Below are 18,584 nucleotides of genomic sequence, written 5' to 3'. Positions count from 1 at the left end.
TCAGCTGGGCGACACCCATGAATGCTTTGCCTCCCACAATCTAGCTGTTTGTTGATGACTGCTGTGCTGCAGTGAAGGGGTGAATTCGAGCGTCTGCCGTTCCAGCCTCAAAAGCGGCCACCGCTTTCCTTTCTGTTTTAGTCAGAGGCTCATTCTGTCCCAAGCATGTCTGAATTAGCTGTTCTCTTCGGTATTTCAGAAATTCTGTGCTTATCACGAGGAATTCAGTTAAGAACCCCAGAGCTATGTATATTTGAGAATCAAAATATATAAAGAAGAAAACTCTGAGGATGTCTATCTAAGTACTGCTTTTGTAACAGGAAAATTTAAATAGCCGAGAGCTCTGATGGTAAGAAATTACTGTATAAATTAGGCTCCACATTTATGGTAAAATATTATCTAAGCATTGGTGTGGTTATGATATTTGTAGGGATATTTGATAACAAAGAGTTATGGGTATTTTTGGTATGATGGTGTTATGCTGTGTGTTCAGAGTTCTTAGCTTCTTATATGATTATCTAAATATTTGTAGATAAAATATATAATGCTTCAAAATTAGAAGAGGAAGATATTTAGGTAAAGCATATCGGATTTATTTATAGTTTTATTTATATGACTGACATTTCCATAGTTTTCTTGTTTGTCTCTGTAGGTATTTAAATGTCTGTATACTCAAAAGTTTAGAAAAAATGAAACCAATTATTATGTTTGTTTAAATAATGGAAGATATTAACATCATCTTCTAAATTAAAGTCACCTTTCTAACAGTGTATTCAGAACGCCCCTTTTAATGAAGATACCCACATCTGTGCGTCTGCACAGACACTCACTGCACGCTGCACCTCAGATGCACTGGTTCACTTTCCTAGGCTGCACTGTTTATATAGTTCAAAAAGGTCTTTAAAATAACCTGCTGAGGGCCTGTGATATGACTCAGTGGGCAAAAGAGCTTGCAGCCAAGCTCTGTGATCTGAGTTCGATCCCCTGGACCCACGTGGTGGACCGAGAGTGCCAAATCCTGAAAACTGTCCTCTGATCTTCACACACGCACTGTGGCATGCATGCCACCTACACGGAAGAAGCAATTTTAAAAACCTGGGCTTGGGAAACACACTATCTGCTAATGCCACGCACATACCAAGTGGGCGAGCCAGCAGCTTCAGGCCTCCATAGAAGTGACTACGTACGCTCGCTCAGCACACGCTGCCTTAAGAATGTTCCCCGCAGCTGTAACCGCCCCAAGTGCAGATAAACCAAATGTCCATCGATATCAGAGCAGAGAGATGCTGCTCGCTGCGTCTGCACGGAGAACATGGACCCAGGAGAACGAGTGTCACCCAAGTGTCATGGGTGACCGCCTGAGTCACAACAGTGATGAGACAAGCCCCACGCGGTGTGCCAAGGGGGCAGTTAGTTTCATTTTATAAAGTCCAAGTGCGGGGACTCCGGGGGAGTGGCTCTCCTTGGGGCCTTAGTGACCGGGATGGGGACATGCTCTGGAAGGCCGCATCAAGATGTCTACGTCCATGGGTGTGAGTTACACTTTCCCTCAGAAACAGAGAGCTGCCTCAACAAACAGTCAAACCTCCTCCTGGAAAGCTTGCACGTCAGAACTGGTTTCCACGAGGATATGGAGGCCTGGTTGTCTTGCTTGAGATCAAGACATTTGTGAGACACCACAGCTCTGGAGCAGCCTGGGAGGTCACCTGAAGTACCCCAAATTTCTTCTCAGCGCAGTGTTTTCTCCACACTGCCTTACAGATACTCCCCCGAGAATGCTTCTCAATGAGCTCCCCTTACAGACCCTGCTCCTGGGAGCACTTCCCAATGAGCACCTATTACAGACACTGCTCCTGGGAGCACTTCCCAATGAGCACCTCTTACAGACCCTGCTCCTGGGAGCACTTCCCAATGAGCACCTCTTACAGACCCTGCTCCTGGGAGCACTTCCCAATGAGCACCTCTTAGACCCTGCTCCTAGGAGCACTTCCCAATGAGCACCTCTTACAGACCCTGCTCCTGGGAGCACTTCCCAATGAGCACCTCTTACAGACCCTGCTTCTGGGAGTACTTCCCAATGAGCACCTCTTACAGACCCTGCTCCTGGGAGCACTTCCCAATGAGCACCTCTTACAGACCCTGCTCCTGGGAGCACTTCCTAATGAGCACCTCTTACAGACCCTGCTCCTGGGAGCACTTCCCAATGAGCACCCTTTATAGACCCTGCTCCTGGGAGCACTTCCCAGTGAGCACACTTTACAGACCCTGCTCCTGGGAGCACTTCCTAATGAACACCCCTTACAGACCCTGCTCCTGGGAGCACTTTCCAGTGAACACCCCTTAGACCCTGCTCCTGGGAGCACTTCCCAATAAGCACCCATGCTACTGTGGGAACTGTACTCCAAAATGGGGGTTTTAGAGCCAGAATAGGCACCATGGAGCAGGAAAGGGTATGCAGCCTACAAGTGTACAGAGCCCATACACTAGCTCATGGGAGCCAGCTATGCCGGCTTCTTTCCCGCTCTCCGTTCTATGTCACCAGGCGAATGGTGTTGTACCTGAGACGTTGGTACATGCTACATATCAAGACCCATTTGCCCCACGGAGGGCCACATGGTGAGTGCTGAGAAGCGCCCATGGTCCTCCCTCCAGTGCAGGGGCAGGTTGCCAGCGCTTGGTGCTTGCCCAGCCAGTTGCTGGGCAGGCGGGGTTGCTGGGAGCTCCACGCATGCGCAAGCCCTGCACTTGCCACATCACACGTGTCAGACGGGGACAGACACCTGTGACAGCAAGGGCAGTGGCCGGTCCTGTCCCTGGCGCTTGCACTTTGTAGGGGGACTGGGCTGTACTGCAGACTGTACACACTGGGCCTCAGAACTGCTGCTGACAAGCTTCCCCAGGCAAATCCGTGGGCGTGACGACCTGGAAGACCTGTTCCCACAGAGGGCTGAGCTCGCCACATCAAGCAGAGGGACGGCAGAAACAGAAGCAGAAGCCATAGTTGGAACGGAGGTTGTGTTGCGGAACACTGTGCACATCTCCCTCCCGGTGTGAAGCATCGGACCCTGGACCACCCCCGCCCCACCCCCACCTCCATCGAGGCTGCTGAAGGCTCCCGGCTGAGTTCCTCCCCAGGCACTAGGACTAGAAGCTAGTTATCTGGGATGTCTGGACGTGTGCAGAGACTCCTCGACTACAGGATATCATAGTTGCTTTAAGATGCTGCTGTCTAAGGTGGGTGGTGGTGGCGCACACCTTTAATCCCAGCATTTGGGAGGCAGAGGCAGGCAGATTTCTGAGTTGGAAGCCAGCCTGGTCTACAGAGTGAGTTCCACACACAGCACAGCCAGGGCTATACAGAGAAACCCTGTCTCGAAAAACAAACAAAACAAAAACAAAAACGACAAAAGATGCTGCTATCTGGACACGGTGACACTCGCCTATGACCCTGCCTACTCCATAGGCTGCTGCAGGATGGTAGGAAGTTCAAGGCCAGACTAGGTGACTTAGTGAAACCCTATCTGCAAATAAGAAATGGGCGGGGAATGTCGTCTGGTGGTAGTTACCTAGCATATCGTGCCCTGAGAGTAATGCCTGGGGACCACAAAGCAAGCCAGCAGCCCAGACAGGAACGTGCATCTTTGAGACAGGGATACATGGTAGTGTTTCTCAAACATCCTCGGCTGTAGAGCCTGCCTCCTCGTAGTATATTCTATAGGGTGGGTGCTCTAGTCAGCTGCTCTGGGACACTCTGGGCAAGACGATCTGTTTTCTTATGTTTGTTATTTATTTGTATGTGATAAACATATGTGTATTTATCCACTTCTCTATTCCCGTGTTGTGGGGCACAGTCTGTGTGTTGAGGTGAGAGGACAAACTTGGAGGAGTCAGTTCTCTCCTTCTGTCATGTGAGTCCTGGGGACCAGGCCCAGGTCACAGGCCTTGACACAGAGCCGTCTTCCTAGCCTGTGACCCGTTTTCTTACACAGCTAGAGTGAAATATGTCTATTTAAGTCCCTTGTGTTATGTTGGGAAGGGGGCGGAGAGAAAGGATATTATCATTTTGATGAAAAGGTTGGAAGGTTTAAAATCATCATTGTCAATGTTTTATCTCCAGATTTCTCTGCTGATTGTAGTTGATCTGGAAAGTCCCGTGGTAAAGGAGGAGTGGCCAGGAACTCATTCATGAATTGGTAAGCTTCCCTTCTTACAGTTTTGGGTACACCCCTCCCCCCGCCCCATTTCCCTAAAATCCTGGTAGGAAGTACAGGGACCAAGGGACCAAGTTAACTTGTGTGTGCTTGTGTGTGTGTGTGTGTGTGTGTGTATGTGTGTGTGTATATGTATATGTATGTGTGTGTATGTGTGTGTATGTGTGTGTATCTATGTGTGTGTGTATGTGTATATATGTGTGTATGTGTATGTGTGTATATGTATATGTATGTGTGTGTGTGTGTATGTGTGTGTGTGTATGTGTATCTATCAAAGAGAAAAACATTCATGCTTGTGTTCTGCAGCACGAGGGCCCATCCTCCATCTTTGGTGAGGAGGAGATGTTTTCCTGGCTCAGGAGAAGACAAGGATGGACTTATGTGTTAGAGCTGACCAGAGAGGGGTCGGGCCACAGGCCCAGGCCTCCTGGCTTCAGTCTGTTTTCAGAGCTTTGGAGGAACCCAAGAGCAGGTGATTTGCTGGGTTCTTTGGTCCTGCCCTTTTCAGAAGTCCCTGAGGAAAGGGACTGGGTTCCAACTGGGCACATCAGAGAAACGGACCGGCTGGTCCAAGTTCATACAGCAGGTGGGAGACAGACTGGGCTGCTTTGTTTCTAAAGCTCATGGGTTTTCAGTTTTGTTTATTTTATTTTATTTTATTTTGAATCTGGGAATATGTCCCAGCTTCAATTGCCTTTTATACTCTTCCTTTGATAATCAAATTGGGAACTAGGAGGTAGAGTTGATTAACCTATGGCTTTCCCACCATTCCCCCACCTCCCTAAATGCCTAGCAGTGGTAGGATTTGAACCCAACTCCCAAGCCACCTAACTTTCCGCTACACCAAGTGAACCCTCCAAGCCTAGGTCTGAAAATGGCCGAACTGTTCCTTCTCTGGGAAACAATGTCACGGAAATGACTTTTTGTACAAATCTTTAGACAAAGGTTCCGGAGATTTTGGTGTTTGGGTTTTAAGCGCATGCACCTCTGGCCGTGGCCTCTCTGAACCAGCGATGCTGAGAGTGTAGCGAGGAAAAGCAGATGAGGAGTTTACCCGGGACTCTGGTAGACTAGGAGCATCAGAGACGTGCGTGTGGAGACACAGAGACAGACAAGGAATGGGCAGGGTGCCTGGGCCACACAACCGGGGTGGTAAAAAAACAAACAAATCGCAATTAGCTTGAGCCAGCTTCCCCCGGCATGGGTGTGTGGCCGGGTTTATTAATTCTGAGTCAAGAATATGGGCCAAATGTTTGTCCTCACAGAACATACGAGGGACTCATTAATACCAACTCTGCTGGCTTCGGGGCATGAGGGAGATGTGATTGACATCCGTCTTATTTTGGTAACGATCCAGAAATTTTAACTAGGCCTGCGTCCAGTGCACATACCGGTATGCAGATCCAGGGTCTTAAACAGTTCTGGGGCATTGAGACAAGACCCCAAGTGTTGCAGAAGAGGCAAAGGAAAGAGTTGGGGTTGGACTTGGGGGCCGTGGGTGTCCGTGGCAATGTCCCAGGTGTTAGATGATAGGTTGCAGAAGCTCACTCAGGAGAGTCCACAGATAACTCTCCAAATGTTTAAATTCACTGACTGAAATCCAGTCTTGTCTGGCACCAGGCACACTCCTTTAGTTGCTGCATATGTGTGTACCCACTCACATATGTGCATCTACATCACACACACACACACACACACACACATACACACACATGTGCACGCACTTGAGGGAGGGAAGGAAGGAGGGAGGGAAGGTCACCTCACTCTACCTACAAATTCAAATTCAATTGAAATTCAAATTAATAAGACATTATTATAGATTCCACAATATCCTCTTACAGCTTCTAATTTAGAGATGATGAATTAAAACCTGTGCCATGACGTTGTCTATGGCAAATGGCTGGAAACCAAGTCTGTGCTCAAAGGAAAACAGCATCGCGATCCATTAGTGATGTCTGTCACGGGCTTGAGGCAAGGGTGCGTGTGCCATGCATCTGTAATCCTGCATTTAATTTTTTTTCTCAGTTGGATGATGAATTTTATATCGTATTTGGGGAGTGGGGCCGGGATGGTGGGCTAGCTGGAAAGATCAACCGATCGGCCCGCATGTAAAAAGCTAGGTTTGGCTGCCTGTTTTCCTGTAACTCAGGGATGGAAGGCAGAGACGGGGACACCCCTGAGGCTTGCTGGCGTTCAGCTTCATTGACAAAAGCCTGTCACAGGTTAATAAGGCTGGGAAGAGCCGTAGAGCAGGACACCAGGCACCCTCTTTTAGTCTCTGCGTGTGTGTGTGTGTGTGTGTGTGTGTGTACCCACTCACAAATGTGCATCTACACCACACACACACACACACATACACACATATGCAAGCACACAGAGGAGGAAGGGAGGGAAGGAAGGAGGGAGGGAGGGAGGAGGGAAGGTCAATTCATTCTACCTACAAATCCAGACACAAATAATACTTCCAAGTGAATACCAATAACATTATCAAACATCATTAACTTACAAAATAGCCGGAGAAACGGGCTGAGATGCTAAAAGCAGCACGCTTTCGCTCGATTTTATGAGCTAGGAAACCATTTCATTCAGGCTCCTTGGTTGGCGAGCTCACCTCCCAAGAAGGATGCGTTCTAAGAGCGCATGTACAGGGCACCAGGGCTATGGCAGCCTCGTGGAAATCCAAGTCCGGAAAGTTCAGAGAGGGTCTGGACCTGCATTTAGAAGGTGGCTCCTGGGGGCGTGGCCCCCGGGGGTGTGGTCTCTTGGCTGAGCATTGCCACAGCGCAGAGGCTGCCCACCCATCTCCGCTCCTCCCCTCCCTGCCCCTCCTCTTCACTCCGTCGAGACCGATATGTGCAATCGTCCTTTGGTCTTAGTTTATGGCTCCAAAGCCTTCTTAGGGGTCAAGTGCGTGGTTGCAATAGATAGAAAAAGGGGTTCCCAGTGTCCAGGCTTTTGCAGCGAGCCCCTGCAGATATTGCCCACTGTGAGTGGAATCACTATTCCCTGTTAATCTGGGCTGGGTTGTGGCTCGCTTTGTTTGTGGGACATGGCAGAAGTGAAGCTTTCACCACTTCCAAAAAAACAAAACTCGAGGTCTTTCTCAGGGCCTTGCTTACCACCAGGAGGCCAGGCCCAGGTTGACCTTGAGAATGAGAGCGCACAGTTGTATGAATAATTCTAGGGTACAGTGTGGAAGGATCACTGTCAATCAAACTATGATGGCCAATAAGCTGAAGCAGGATTAGAAGGCGGGACATCCGGCAGAGAGAGAGAGGAGCTCTGGGAAAGAGTCAAGTGCCATCCAGACTGATCTGCCATCCAGACTCAGAGGAAGCCCAACCGACGAGAGGTAACTAGCTATGTGAAAGTCATAAAATAGTATAAACAGGATAAATAAGTTACCAGCTACTGCAAACAAGCGTAGCTTATGGCCTAGGCATTTTTAAGTACAGATGAAATCTCCGTGCCATTATTTGTGAACTGGGGTGCAGGTAGTTTAAAAGTCTGCTTGTATCTATATGACCTCTGAATACAGTCAGCAAAGCCACCCACACAATCCTCCACTGATTATGGACACGCGAGGGATCCCAGGAGAGATCGGAGGTGCCCTGGTGTGCCTTAACTGTCAACCTGATGCACACGGAGTTATCTGAAAGGCTTGATTGAGGAGTTGCCTAGCTCACTTGGCCTAAGGGCCTATTCATGAGAGGTTGTTGAGATTGCGGATTGGAATATGAGGGCCAGTCCTCATAAATATACTGCGGGTGATGCCAACCCTACGCAGGCGGTCCTGGTCTATGTAAATACTTTTCTTATTAACAAGATGAGAAAGCCAGGTAATCGTGAACCCATAGGGGAACAAGCAGTGGTCCTCCATGGCTCCTCCCTGGAGTTCTCATTCCCCGCCCTGCCCCCCCCCCCCCCGCAGTGATGGGCTGGGACCTAGAATTGTGAGTGCAGTAAACTATCCCTTCCTGTGGTGGTTTGAATATGCTTGCCTAGGGAATGGCACTATTAGTAGGTGTGGCCTTGTTGGAGGTGTAGCTTTGTTAAAGTAGGTGTGGCCTCGTTGGAATGGGTGTGGCCACGTTTGAGTAGGTGTGGCCTTGTTGGAATGGGTGTGGCCACATTTGAGTAGGTGTGGCCTTGTTGGAGGAAGTGTGACACTGTGGGTGTGGGCTTTGAGGCCTTCCTCCTAGCTTCCTGGAAGTCAGTCTTCTCCTGGCTGCCTTCAGAACAAGAGGTAGAAAGAACTCTCAGCTCCTCCAGCACTCTGCCTGCCTAGACACTGCCATGCTTCCCACCACAATGATAATGGACTGAACCTCTGACACCATAAGTCAGCCCCAGTTAAATGCTGTCCTTAAGAGTCACCTTGGTCATGGTGTTTGCCACAGCCATGGAGCCCTAAGACACCTCCCAAATACTGTTGGACAGAGCATGTCATCATGGCAATGGGATGAAACTAGGGTACCAGGCTAACTGTAGGCTCAGAGTTCTATCAAACAGGTTGAGCTGGTGAATCTTGGTTGCTGATGGGACTGAGGAGTGCCTTGGAGATGAATGAATCACACCTTTGGGTTTATCTGTGATGGCGTTTCCATAGAGGATCACCTAGCAGCTGGGGCTCTCTTAGTGTGGCCAGCTCTTCTAGACTGAGGACCCAGGTAACAAAAGAGGAAAAAGACCACAGTACAGGCATCCAAGACACCCGTGTGTGTACCTCTGTGTGTCTATGTTGTGTTTGTATTGTGTGGTGTGTATGGTGTGTCTTTGTATATGTTTGTGTGTATGGTGTGTTTTGTGTATATGTATGTATAATGTATATGGTATATCTGTATTTATCATGTATATGTGTGGTGTATATGGTATATCTGTTTATCGTGTGTGTGTGTGTGTGTGTGTGTGTGTGTAGCACATGTATTTGTATACAACGTGTGTATGGTATGTATATGTCTATGGCATGTATGGTCTGTGTGTATATATATGGTATGTATGTGTATGGTGTGCACATATATACATGTATATGTGATGTACATATGCATGCCTGTAAATATGCATGTTTATGGTGTGTGTGTGATATGTGTGAATGGTATATATGCATGTGTATGTATCATTTTTTACTAGCATGTTAATATTCTTCCTCAGTATTAACTAAATCATCAAGGTGAATAAGAAAATCAGGCCATCTCGATGAAGCGGGTGTAGTTATTTTCTTAAAGTTGGACCACCTCCTCTCACTCAGAACCCTCCAGCGACTTCTCCAAATGTTTCTGCATGGTCCTCAAGGCTTCCTGACATTTCAGCTCCATCTCTTTCCTCTCTCAACCTATCTTACCCCGTGGCTCCGCACAGGCCCCTCAGACACTGCAGTGTGCCCAGCATGTCCTGACATCCTCAGCGCCCCCACCCATGCTCTGAAGTACCCCAGCTGCTCCCCCTTTGTGTGAATGGCTCTCTCTCTCTCTCTCTCTCTCTCTCTCTCTCTCTCTCTCTCTCTCTCTCTCTTTCTCTCTCTCTCTCTCCTTGAGGCATCAGACCCAGGACCTCTCTGTATAAATTATTACAAACCTTAGGCACAGATACACAATCACATATGCACAAACACACAAGTGCACACATATACACACATGCACATACTTGCACACATGAACACACACATACCCACATGCACATTCACATTAACCACGTTCAGTGCTCTTCCCCGGCTCTCCCCTTCTCTCCTGTAGAATGTTCTAGTTTGCTCTCTGTGGCTGCAGTGAAATACTCATCAAAAGCAACTTGGGGGGAGAAAAGGGTTTTTTTTTTTTTTAATCTTTTTTAATTTTTTTTTTTTTTTTTTTTTTTTTTTTTTTTTTTTTTTTTTTTTGCCTTACATCTCCATCCAGGATATAGAGTATCCTCTGGGGAAGCCAACAAGGGGATTGGGAGTAGCTGGTCACATGACATCCCCAGCCACAGGCAAAAATGAATGTGCCCAGGGCCTAGACCAGGGAGTAATGCAGCACACGCCCAGGGTGGAATTTTCCACCCCACTTGACTCACCTAAGAAGAAGCCCTTCACAGTCGTGGCCACAGGCCTACCCAATCTAGACAGTTCTATGAAACCCTTTTCCCGGGTCTCAATACATTGTGTTAGGTCAACAATCAAAACAGAACCTCACACTAACTGAGTTGGCTCCAGCCCTAAATCCTTTCTCCTTACTGAATACAATTTGAGTGATAGTATTTTGAGTTAAATAAAACCTTATTGGAATCGCTTCTGCCTGTTCCCTTTCTAGTACAGATCGGCACAACTTGGCAATTACGTCATAGACAGGCCGTAGGAGAGTAGACAGGGCCATCTCTCACACAGAAAGGCCCCTTGCTTAACCCTGTGACCTATCAATCCCTCCAGCCCCGCCACACAGGCTCACCCATCATTCTGCAGGGCTGGACAGAGGCCTGGAGGGGAGGTGTCTAGGACACGCTGATCCCGTGTTCTTTCCCCAGCACGCCTCACGTGTGTTTTATGCCAAGTCTTCAAATGGATGTCTACAGAGAGACTCGTCCCTGCCCCCTGTCCCCAGCCTGGCCAGCCGTATCTGTGACTCACAAGTTGTCCCTCACAGGACTTACCGGCTTCGGATAAGATCCTTTTTGAGGTTTACAATTTCCTTGTCTATGTACTTGGGGTTCTTGGCTGTCTTGTCTGAGGCCTGCTGGGAAGACAAGAGAGGAGAGGGAGGGAAGGGAGACGTTAATACAGGCGCCCCGGGTGAGGGTGGATTATCAGAGGCCCCTGTATCTAGTGAGAATCAATTTACACAGAGCAATGTTCTACTACAGCCCGTGGTTTGGGAGGCTCTGGGCTGTCGCTGGTTGGCCCTGTTTTACTTTGGACCCCTGTCAGGGTTGGGGAGTGTGGTACAGCAGAATGGCCTACTTCTAAAGCTTGTGGGAAACACACTGTGAAAAACTTTGAGAAGGACAAGTCATTCATGCCCCTAGACCCAACATCTGTGGGAAAGCATCCTGCGAGAGAATATTCCTGACAAGGATGCCAAGGCACCCTGGCAAGACCGCTGTTGCCTGTGAAGACAAACACCTGCACATGTCACAAGAGAAGCCAGACTAAACAATCCTGATGCATTTAGATGCAGAATAGTATACAGCTGTGAAAAGTGACATGTTTCCAATATAGTGATACAAGTACTTTTATGGAAACAGGGATATTTGCATACTTTGATGGGAGGCCACATTAGAAAGCACGGTTTATAGCATAATTCTGGTTTCAGTTGTAGAAAAAGAACAATGTACATGGCCCCCAGGTGTAGTTTCTTCTCTGGCTGTGGTTGTGGCTGTGGTTGTGGCTGTGGTTGTGGCTGTGGTTGTGGCTGTGGTAGGGTTTCTATTTTATTTTTTCTTAGCTGATGTGGATTGGATATCATATGACTTCGCAGTACGTATGAGTTAGTGACAGCATTAAACAGAGAAGAGCTTTAACAATGGCCACACGGGTGCTGAAGCAATGGCTCAGTGGTTGGAAGCTCTGCCTGCCCTTGCGGACCACAGCTTCTCACAACCGGCTGTAACTCCAGTGCCAGGGGACTTCTGCCCTCTCCTGGTCTCCATGGGCACTGCATGCATGCGGGACAAACTAACCAGGAAAGCATATACATATACACTGTATGTGTGTGGTGTGTGTGGTGTGTGTGTCTGTGTGTGTGCATGTGTGTATGTGGTATGTATGTCTGCGTGTGTTTGTGACTATGTGGTGTATGTGTGTGATGTATATGGCATGTCTTTGTATGTGGTATGTAGTGTGCATGTATGTTGTCTGTGTACACATACATATATATGCATGTGTGTGGTGTGTATGTCTATGTGTTTGTGTATATGTGTTTGTGACTATGTGTGGTATGTGTGGTATGTGTATATGTGTGTGTATATTGGTGCTGGGTATGTGTGTGTGGTGTATGTGTAATGTGTGTGCATGCCTGTCTGTATGCATGTCTGTGTGTGATTTGTGTGTGTGGTGTGTATATGTGGTGTGTGTAGACGTATGTCTCTGTACTTGTCTGTGTGTATGTGATATGTGTGATGTATGTGGTGTGTATCAGAGAGAAACCACATAAAGGAAGGATTTGGTTTGGCTCATCATCTTAGATTAGAGGTCTCCCTCTGTGGCTAGGCCTGCTGCTCTCAGGCTGGCGATGAGGCAGAGAGGTAGAGGCAGGAGGGCCTGCTGAGGGGAGCCGATCACCCCAAGGCAGCCTGAGAGAGGGAGGGGGAGACACTGAGGGAGGAGGAAGGTGAGTTGAAGGGAGAACATGAGGGGGGTAGATATGTGTGGTGGGGGGACACTGGGAATAAGATACACAGTTCAAAGTCACATCCCAGTGGTCTCCTTTAATATCCAGGTTCTAGCTTCTAGCTTCCTCCCCTCCCCCACTCTGCTATCAAATCATAAACCCATTACTGGACTGATTCCCTGATTGAAACTTTCACTATCAAACTAATCCCTAAAACAGCTCCCTCTGGACATTATCCTTCCTGGTACTGTGACCCTTGAACACAGTTCCTCATGCTGTGGTGACCCCCAGCCATGAAATTATTCCATTGCTACTTTAGTGTGTAAGTTTTCTACTGTTATGAATCGAGACATTGATGTCTGGTCTGCAGGACATCTGATCTGCGTCCCCTGTGGGGGTTGCGGCCCACAGGTTGAGAAATGCTGACAGAGGTGTCGGGTCTTTAACACGAAAAATCTGCTCATCTGCGTGCATGTGTGGATGGGTACAAGTTTGGGTGGCTGCGGGGATGGGTGGGTGTAGCCGTGGGCACATGCAGGTGTGCATGCAAGCGTGTGCATATATTGTGTGCAAATGCACATATGGGTGGCTGCAGTGTGTGCATATAATTGTGCATGTGTGCTCCTACATGGGGAGGTCGGAGGGCAACCCTAGGTGTTGGTCCTTGGGTGATTTTGCTTTATTTCAGATGGGGGCCTCTCATTCGCCTGGAGCTTTGCTAAGTAGCCTGGCCTGGCTAACCAGCTGACTTCCAGGGGTGCCGCAGGTCTTCTACTGCTGGATGCACACGCCACAGTGCCTGGCTGTGTGTGTGTGTGTGTGTGTGTGTGTCAGTAGCTGGCTCTGTGTGTATGTGTTTGTGTGTGTGTGTGTCAGTGCCTGGCTCTCTGTGTGTATATGTGTGTGTCAGTGCCTGGCTGTGTGTGTGTGTGTGTAGGTTCTGGGATCAAACACAGGTCCTCATGCCTACAAGGTAAGTGTTTACCTCAGTGAGCCATCGCCCTAGCTCTGATGGGTAAACTTTCGGGGTGTGGGGTGGGGCACTTAGGAACCAAACCATGGTGGTGTCCAACTTTCAAGTATATTTTCAAAAGTTTTACTTTATTCTTAAATTATGTGTACATGTGCCAGCCGTGCAGGTGAGTGGGGTGCCCATGAAGACCAGAAAGAGGTATATGTTGGGTCCCCTGGAGAGACAGTTACAGGAGGCGTGGTGAGCCAAGCAGCCTGGGTGCTGGGAACTGAATCTGGGTTCTGTGGGAGAGAAATACTCTTAGCCAGGGAGTCATCTGTCTAGCCCTGTGTATTGTTTCCATGGGCGGCGGAGGGAAATGTGCTTGCGTGTCAGGGCTCTGTGTCACACACACACACACACACACACACACACACACACACACACACACACACACAAGCTAGGAAGAGGATGTATTGCTGTGTTAGAGGATTGACAACCCCGTCATTGGCCTGACACATCTAGGGGACAAGACATGCCCTGTGGCTCTGAAACTCAGTTGGCACTTCAGCGGGACCTCAGGAAGCCACTCCTGCTGTTTTTCCAACAACAATCACAAGCCAGCAGTGATAATCATGTGGAAGAGGGAGCCTGGTTCTTGGGACATAAACACGAGTATCATTTGATAGGAACAAAGTCAGAAGTTTACAAAGCATCCCCAAATTACTCTTTTAAAGCGAGTCTTGCTTTGGGGCCCAGGGATCTTTTAAGTTCTCGAATCTCTTGTGTCTGCCTCCCAAGTGCAGCCACCACCCCCGGGCTCCAAAAATCACTTCTTTTAAAACCATTACAGAGTTCACGCAGCATATATGTGAAAAGTCGCAGCACAGACGATGCTGTCTCATGAGACGGCCGTGGGGCTCCGTGGTGGAACGCTTGCCTGGCAGCCGCAGAAAAGGCAGCCACGCCATCAAGAACAGCAAGTGAGATGCCAGGGACCTACACAGTGACGTCACAGGGTAATGCTGAGGTCAGCACACCTGGAGTCTGCCACTTAGGTAAGACTGCACTAGGGGCTGGCTCAGTGGTTCACGGGCTTGCTGTGCAAACTTATGACCCGAGTTCAGATCCCACAGAACCCACCAACGTAATCATCAGATTGGCATGGCGGTGGCCCGCCTATAATCCCAGCCTGAGAGGGTTGGAGGTGGGGGATCCCCAGAGCAAGCTGGCTGGCAAGGTTAGCCATATTCAGTGAGCTCTGTGCTTGACGGAGAGACCCTGCCTTACTGAATATTGTGGAGGCAGCATGGAGTGTCAGCCTTGGGGCCGCCGCATGCACACATACATGTGCATGTGCTCCCAACACACAACTGACCACACACGTGCAAACAGGTACACACACGTGCACGCCCATGTGCTACTTAGTGCACATACACAAAAGAATGAAAATAAGATTAAAGACTACACTGTTTGTAATTACATGGGGCACGGGGCACTTGCTTGTGGTGACGGCCCTCTGTATTACTGGCTTAAGTGTTTGCTGTTCTGTGTTTTTATGGTTTTGAGAGTACAGTTCATATATATACATATACACATACATACATGCATACATATATACATACCTATATATACATATATGCATACATATATGTATATATACCCATTCACTCTAAGCCAGGTTGCTGGTGGCAGCCTTGGGTGGTCTTGACTGTGCTCTCTCGTGATGGGTTTAATCGCAGGTGGGCGGCAGGCTGGACCACCTAGGTTTGTATGGACATTCTATGATGTCTGTACGGTGGCGGCATGACCCAACACTGCATTTCTCAGGTGTCCCCATTGTAGAGCAGTGCCCCATCCCAGCAATCTCACTGCCAGCCATAGAAACCAGGTACTTCTCCACAAGGATGTCTGTCACAGCAGTGTGAATCACCCCACCAAGCCCTCGGTGCCCCAGCACACCACCGTTGTGGGGCCAAGTCAAGGTTGGCCCAGACGGTGAAGATGGTTCGGTTCTGTCGACAACGCTGCCTGTTGCTGTAGACGTTTGTTTATAGGCGTGGAAGAATGGCGGCACGGAATATAATTTCACGTGGAAATGCAGCTTATGGGTAAAGAAATTAGATTATACAGGGTGCCCATATTTCCTCTGTCTAGAAATTTCTCACAATTTTCTATCATCTCGTACAGACGACTTTTTAAAAAAAGAAAATTGATGGCAAAGAATCCATGTCATAATATAATAGAGTAATATGGAAGTAAACATAATAAATCAACAATGGAGATGCCGTATCAGGGTATCTGAATTATAAGTTAATTAAACAATCATTCTGACTCCGGTTGTTCCTCTTCCTGATTTACATATATTAATTCTAATTAAATAATGGCGGCTTTCATGTTTGTAGGGCAATTTTTTGACTAATTCTCTTGATGCGCGGAAATATAAATGTTTAATGCTGGTTTGAATTGAGTTGTCTAAGGTCCTGAATGGTGTGAGTGAGCTGTTTACGAATGCGTGGCATCAGGCAGGCTCCGGGTGGGAAGCAAGCAGGCAGTTCTGTAGAAAGAGCGGGAGCATCTGCAGAACGGTTGGAAGACCAGAGGGCAGAGCAGGGGCAGCAAAAGGAAACCCTGGATGTACCTTGGCCAACCATCAGGCAGGACTGAGGGAAGGGGGCCTGAGAAGCCCTGGGGTTGGTCTGCCTGGCACTGGGAAGGCAAGTTCAGTTCTTCTGAGAGACAAACAGGGAAACCCTGGGCCCTCCTTTCCTCCTACTCTCTGCTTTCCTGCTGGAACTTTCAATTGTTTGAACCCAAGAATCCTGGGAAATGTAGTTTCTCTTAATCGATGCGCTCCCCATATGGGATTCAAGAAATGATGGCCCAGAGGAGATGGTTTGGGGGCTGTGCTGTGGGTTTAGTAATTGGGTCCTAGCCAAGTCTGGGTTAGCAAGGCGTAAGAAGCCTTTTGGACCGGAGGCTGGGTCTTGCTTTGATTTAAGTGGGTCGCTGCAGACCTTAACAGTAGATGGTCCTAAGGCAGTGTTCCTGGTATTTCCTGTAGCTTTGTGGTACACCCAGGACCAGGGTCCTTCCTTGCCACTTCCTCTGAAAATCTCCGCCAAAAGCCATTGTGGTAGTCAGTTTTCCATCATTACAACAAACGCCTTATGTGGGTCAACTTATAAAGAGAAGAGGTTTATTCTCTCTCTGCGTGATGAGGTTGTGATGGAATGGACCCATGGCTTTGAGGCCGTGGGGAGGAGGGCGGTACATTATGATGGAGCCTGTGATTGCAAGGTGAGGGAGATACCTGGGTCCCGCAGTCCCCTTAAGGAGCACCCTCCAAAGACCTCAAGACCTCCTAGGGAGTCCTTGTCCCTTAAAGGGTCTCTAGCCTCCCAGTAGTGTCAAACAGGAATCTTTCTGGAATATTCCAGATCTGTGGCTCGAGGCTATCTAGAACCCTCTTATGTGTTCTGCCTTTCTCTGGAAACCACTGAAAGTTCTGCATCTTTATAGGCACCACCTCTTCCGCTAGATGGAATGCGTTCCACCACGATCCTCCTTTTTACCTTGTAACCTTGTATCCCATATTAGCATTGATGCTGGTTCTTTTTACCCAGGGGACACAACTCCCAACTGACACCACACTGAAGGAAATGTTCCAGCTACAAAGCTAGAAAGCATCATAGAAAGTCAGGGAACAACTGACAAATGGGACATAAACACTGTGCAAAGCCTACGTGTACCCAGCCATGCGAGATGACTCAGCCTGGCCGTAGGAGACACACCTTAGGGACAGTTCACTTTGGTTATCAGTCCCTGCTCTACTTGGGTGTGCTGTGTTGGCCTTTGGAGCCTCTAGTTTTCCTGTTGCTCTTGGATTCGAGCGATGTCTCTGCCCTGCATCTCTCTCCTTCGGCAGGTGTTGGAAACATGGATAATGTGAGGTGTGCAGACAGACACAGTCTGTGAAAGATGCTTTGTGGTTCCTGGGATGGACCACACTGGTGGTTGATGGGTGTGAGGAGGGGCCTCTGTGGATGGCTGCCTGTGGAGGTGACTCAGTTGAAGAGAAAAGGGCTTAGCTATCAGCAGGAGGCCCAGGTCTGTTATTTAGATCAGACTGGTGCTGAGTGAGCCGCATCCCTTCCAGAACCTCACTTTCCCCATCTGTTCAATGGGACTGTTGCTAATCCTACCAGAAACACTCACCTCTTTGCTACACATTATCCCAAGGACATTCCTACTCAGACACGTGATGTCATCTATCTGTGCCACATTGCAATCCCATGCTATAAGGCATCGGTGGAGACTTAGACTGGTGGAGAGGATTCTTCACGCATGCTACGGTGAAGACGACGCTGTCAAGTGGCAAAGTCTGGTCAAGGCGCTGGGCTCAAGTGACATGAGAACATCTTCTCTGTTGTCACCATGTAGCCCAGGCTTGACCTGAACTCATGATCTTCCTGCTTCACTCCCACCTCCTGATTCCTGGGATTACAGGCATGCACCACCATAGCCTGCAAAGCATGTGTGTGTTTTTTTTAAAACATTTATTTATTTTATGTGAAGAAGGCATTGGATCCCATTACAGATGGTTGAGAGCCACCGTGTAGTTGCTGAGAAACTCATGACCTCTGGAAGAGCAGTCAGTGCTCTTAAGCCCCAGAACCATCTCTCCAGCCCCAAACCACGTGTTCTTAATGACAACAGTCTGCCTTCCCCGACAGGGTCCTGTTTCACATAGTAGGGACTCGCTGTTGATCTAAAGAGATAGCTTACCCTCTGGATTTTTGTTTCATTTTACCATAACTGCTTCTATAAGGTAGAAAAATCAGCACAATCTGTTGCCGGTCATGGCCAGAGGACCAATCCTCTAAATATCGGTTTTCTCTTTGTTTTATGAAAGGATGTTCTAAACTCATCTTTGTTAGACCTCAAAGTACCATCTTCCCAGAATCAGATTAAGATGGAAATGAATTCTGTTAAATGTGCTGAGGTTGATACAGACATCAGGGAACAGCTGGGAAGCTCCAAGAAGCTGTGAGGGGGAGGGAGGCTGTTTGAAAGGAGATGACTGGTGGGCAAGCCGGAGATGCCTCCTGGGGATGGACTCAG

The 18,584-nt window shown here is 48.4% G+C and overlaps 1 protein-coding gene across 2 annotated transcripts in view; it reads right to left on the bottom strand.

Moving 5' to 3' along the window:
- Ccdc60 (coiled-coil domain containing 60) overlaps positions 1-18,584 on the bottom strand; it is a 161,063-nt gene that overhangs the window by 79,391 nt on the left and 63,088 nt on the right. The window contains exon 2 of one of the 2 annotated variants that reach the window (XM_052168484.1): positions 10,833-10,915. In XM_052168484.1, the coding sequence (XP_052024444.1) occupies positions 10,833-10,915 (83 nt within the window). The remainder of the gene's footprint in view (positions 1-10,832; positions 10,916-18,584) is intronic. The other variant, XM_052168485.1, reaches the window with a different exon arrangement.

This window comes from Apodemus sylvaticus, chromosome 22, assembly GCF_947179515.1.
Source record: "Apodemus sylvaticus chromosome 22, mApoSyl1.1, whole genome shotgun sequence".
Taxonomy (NCBI): Eukaryota; Metazoa; Chordata; class Mammalia; order Rodentia; family Muridae; genus Apodemus; species Apodemus sylvaticus.
This window is presented reverse-complemented; position numbering and strand designations above follow the sequence as displayed.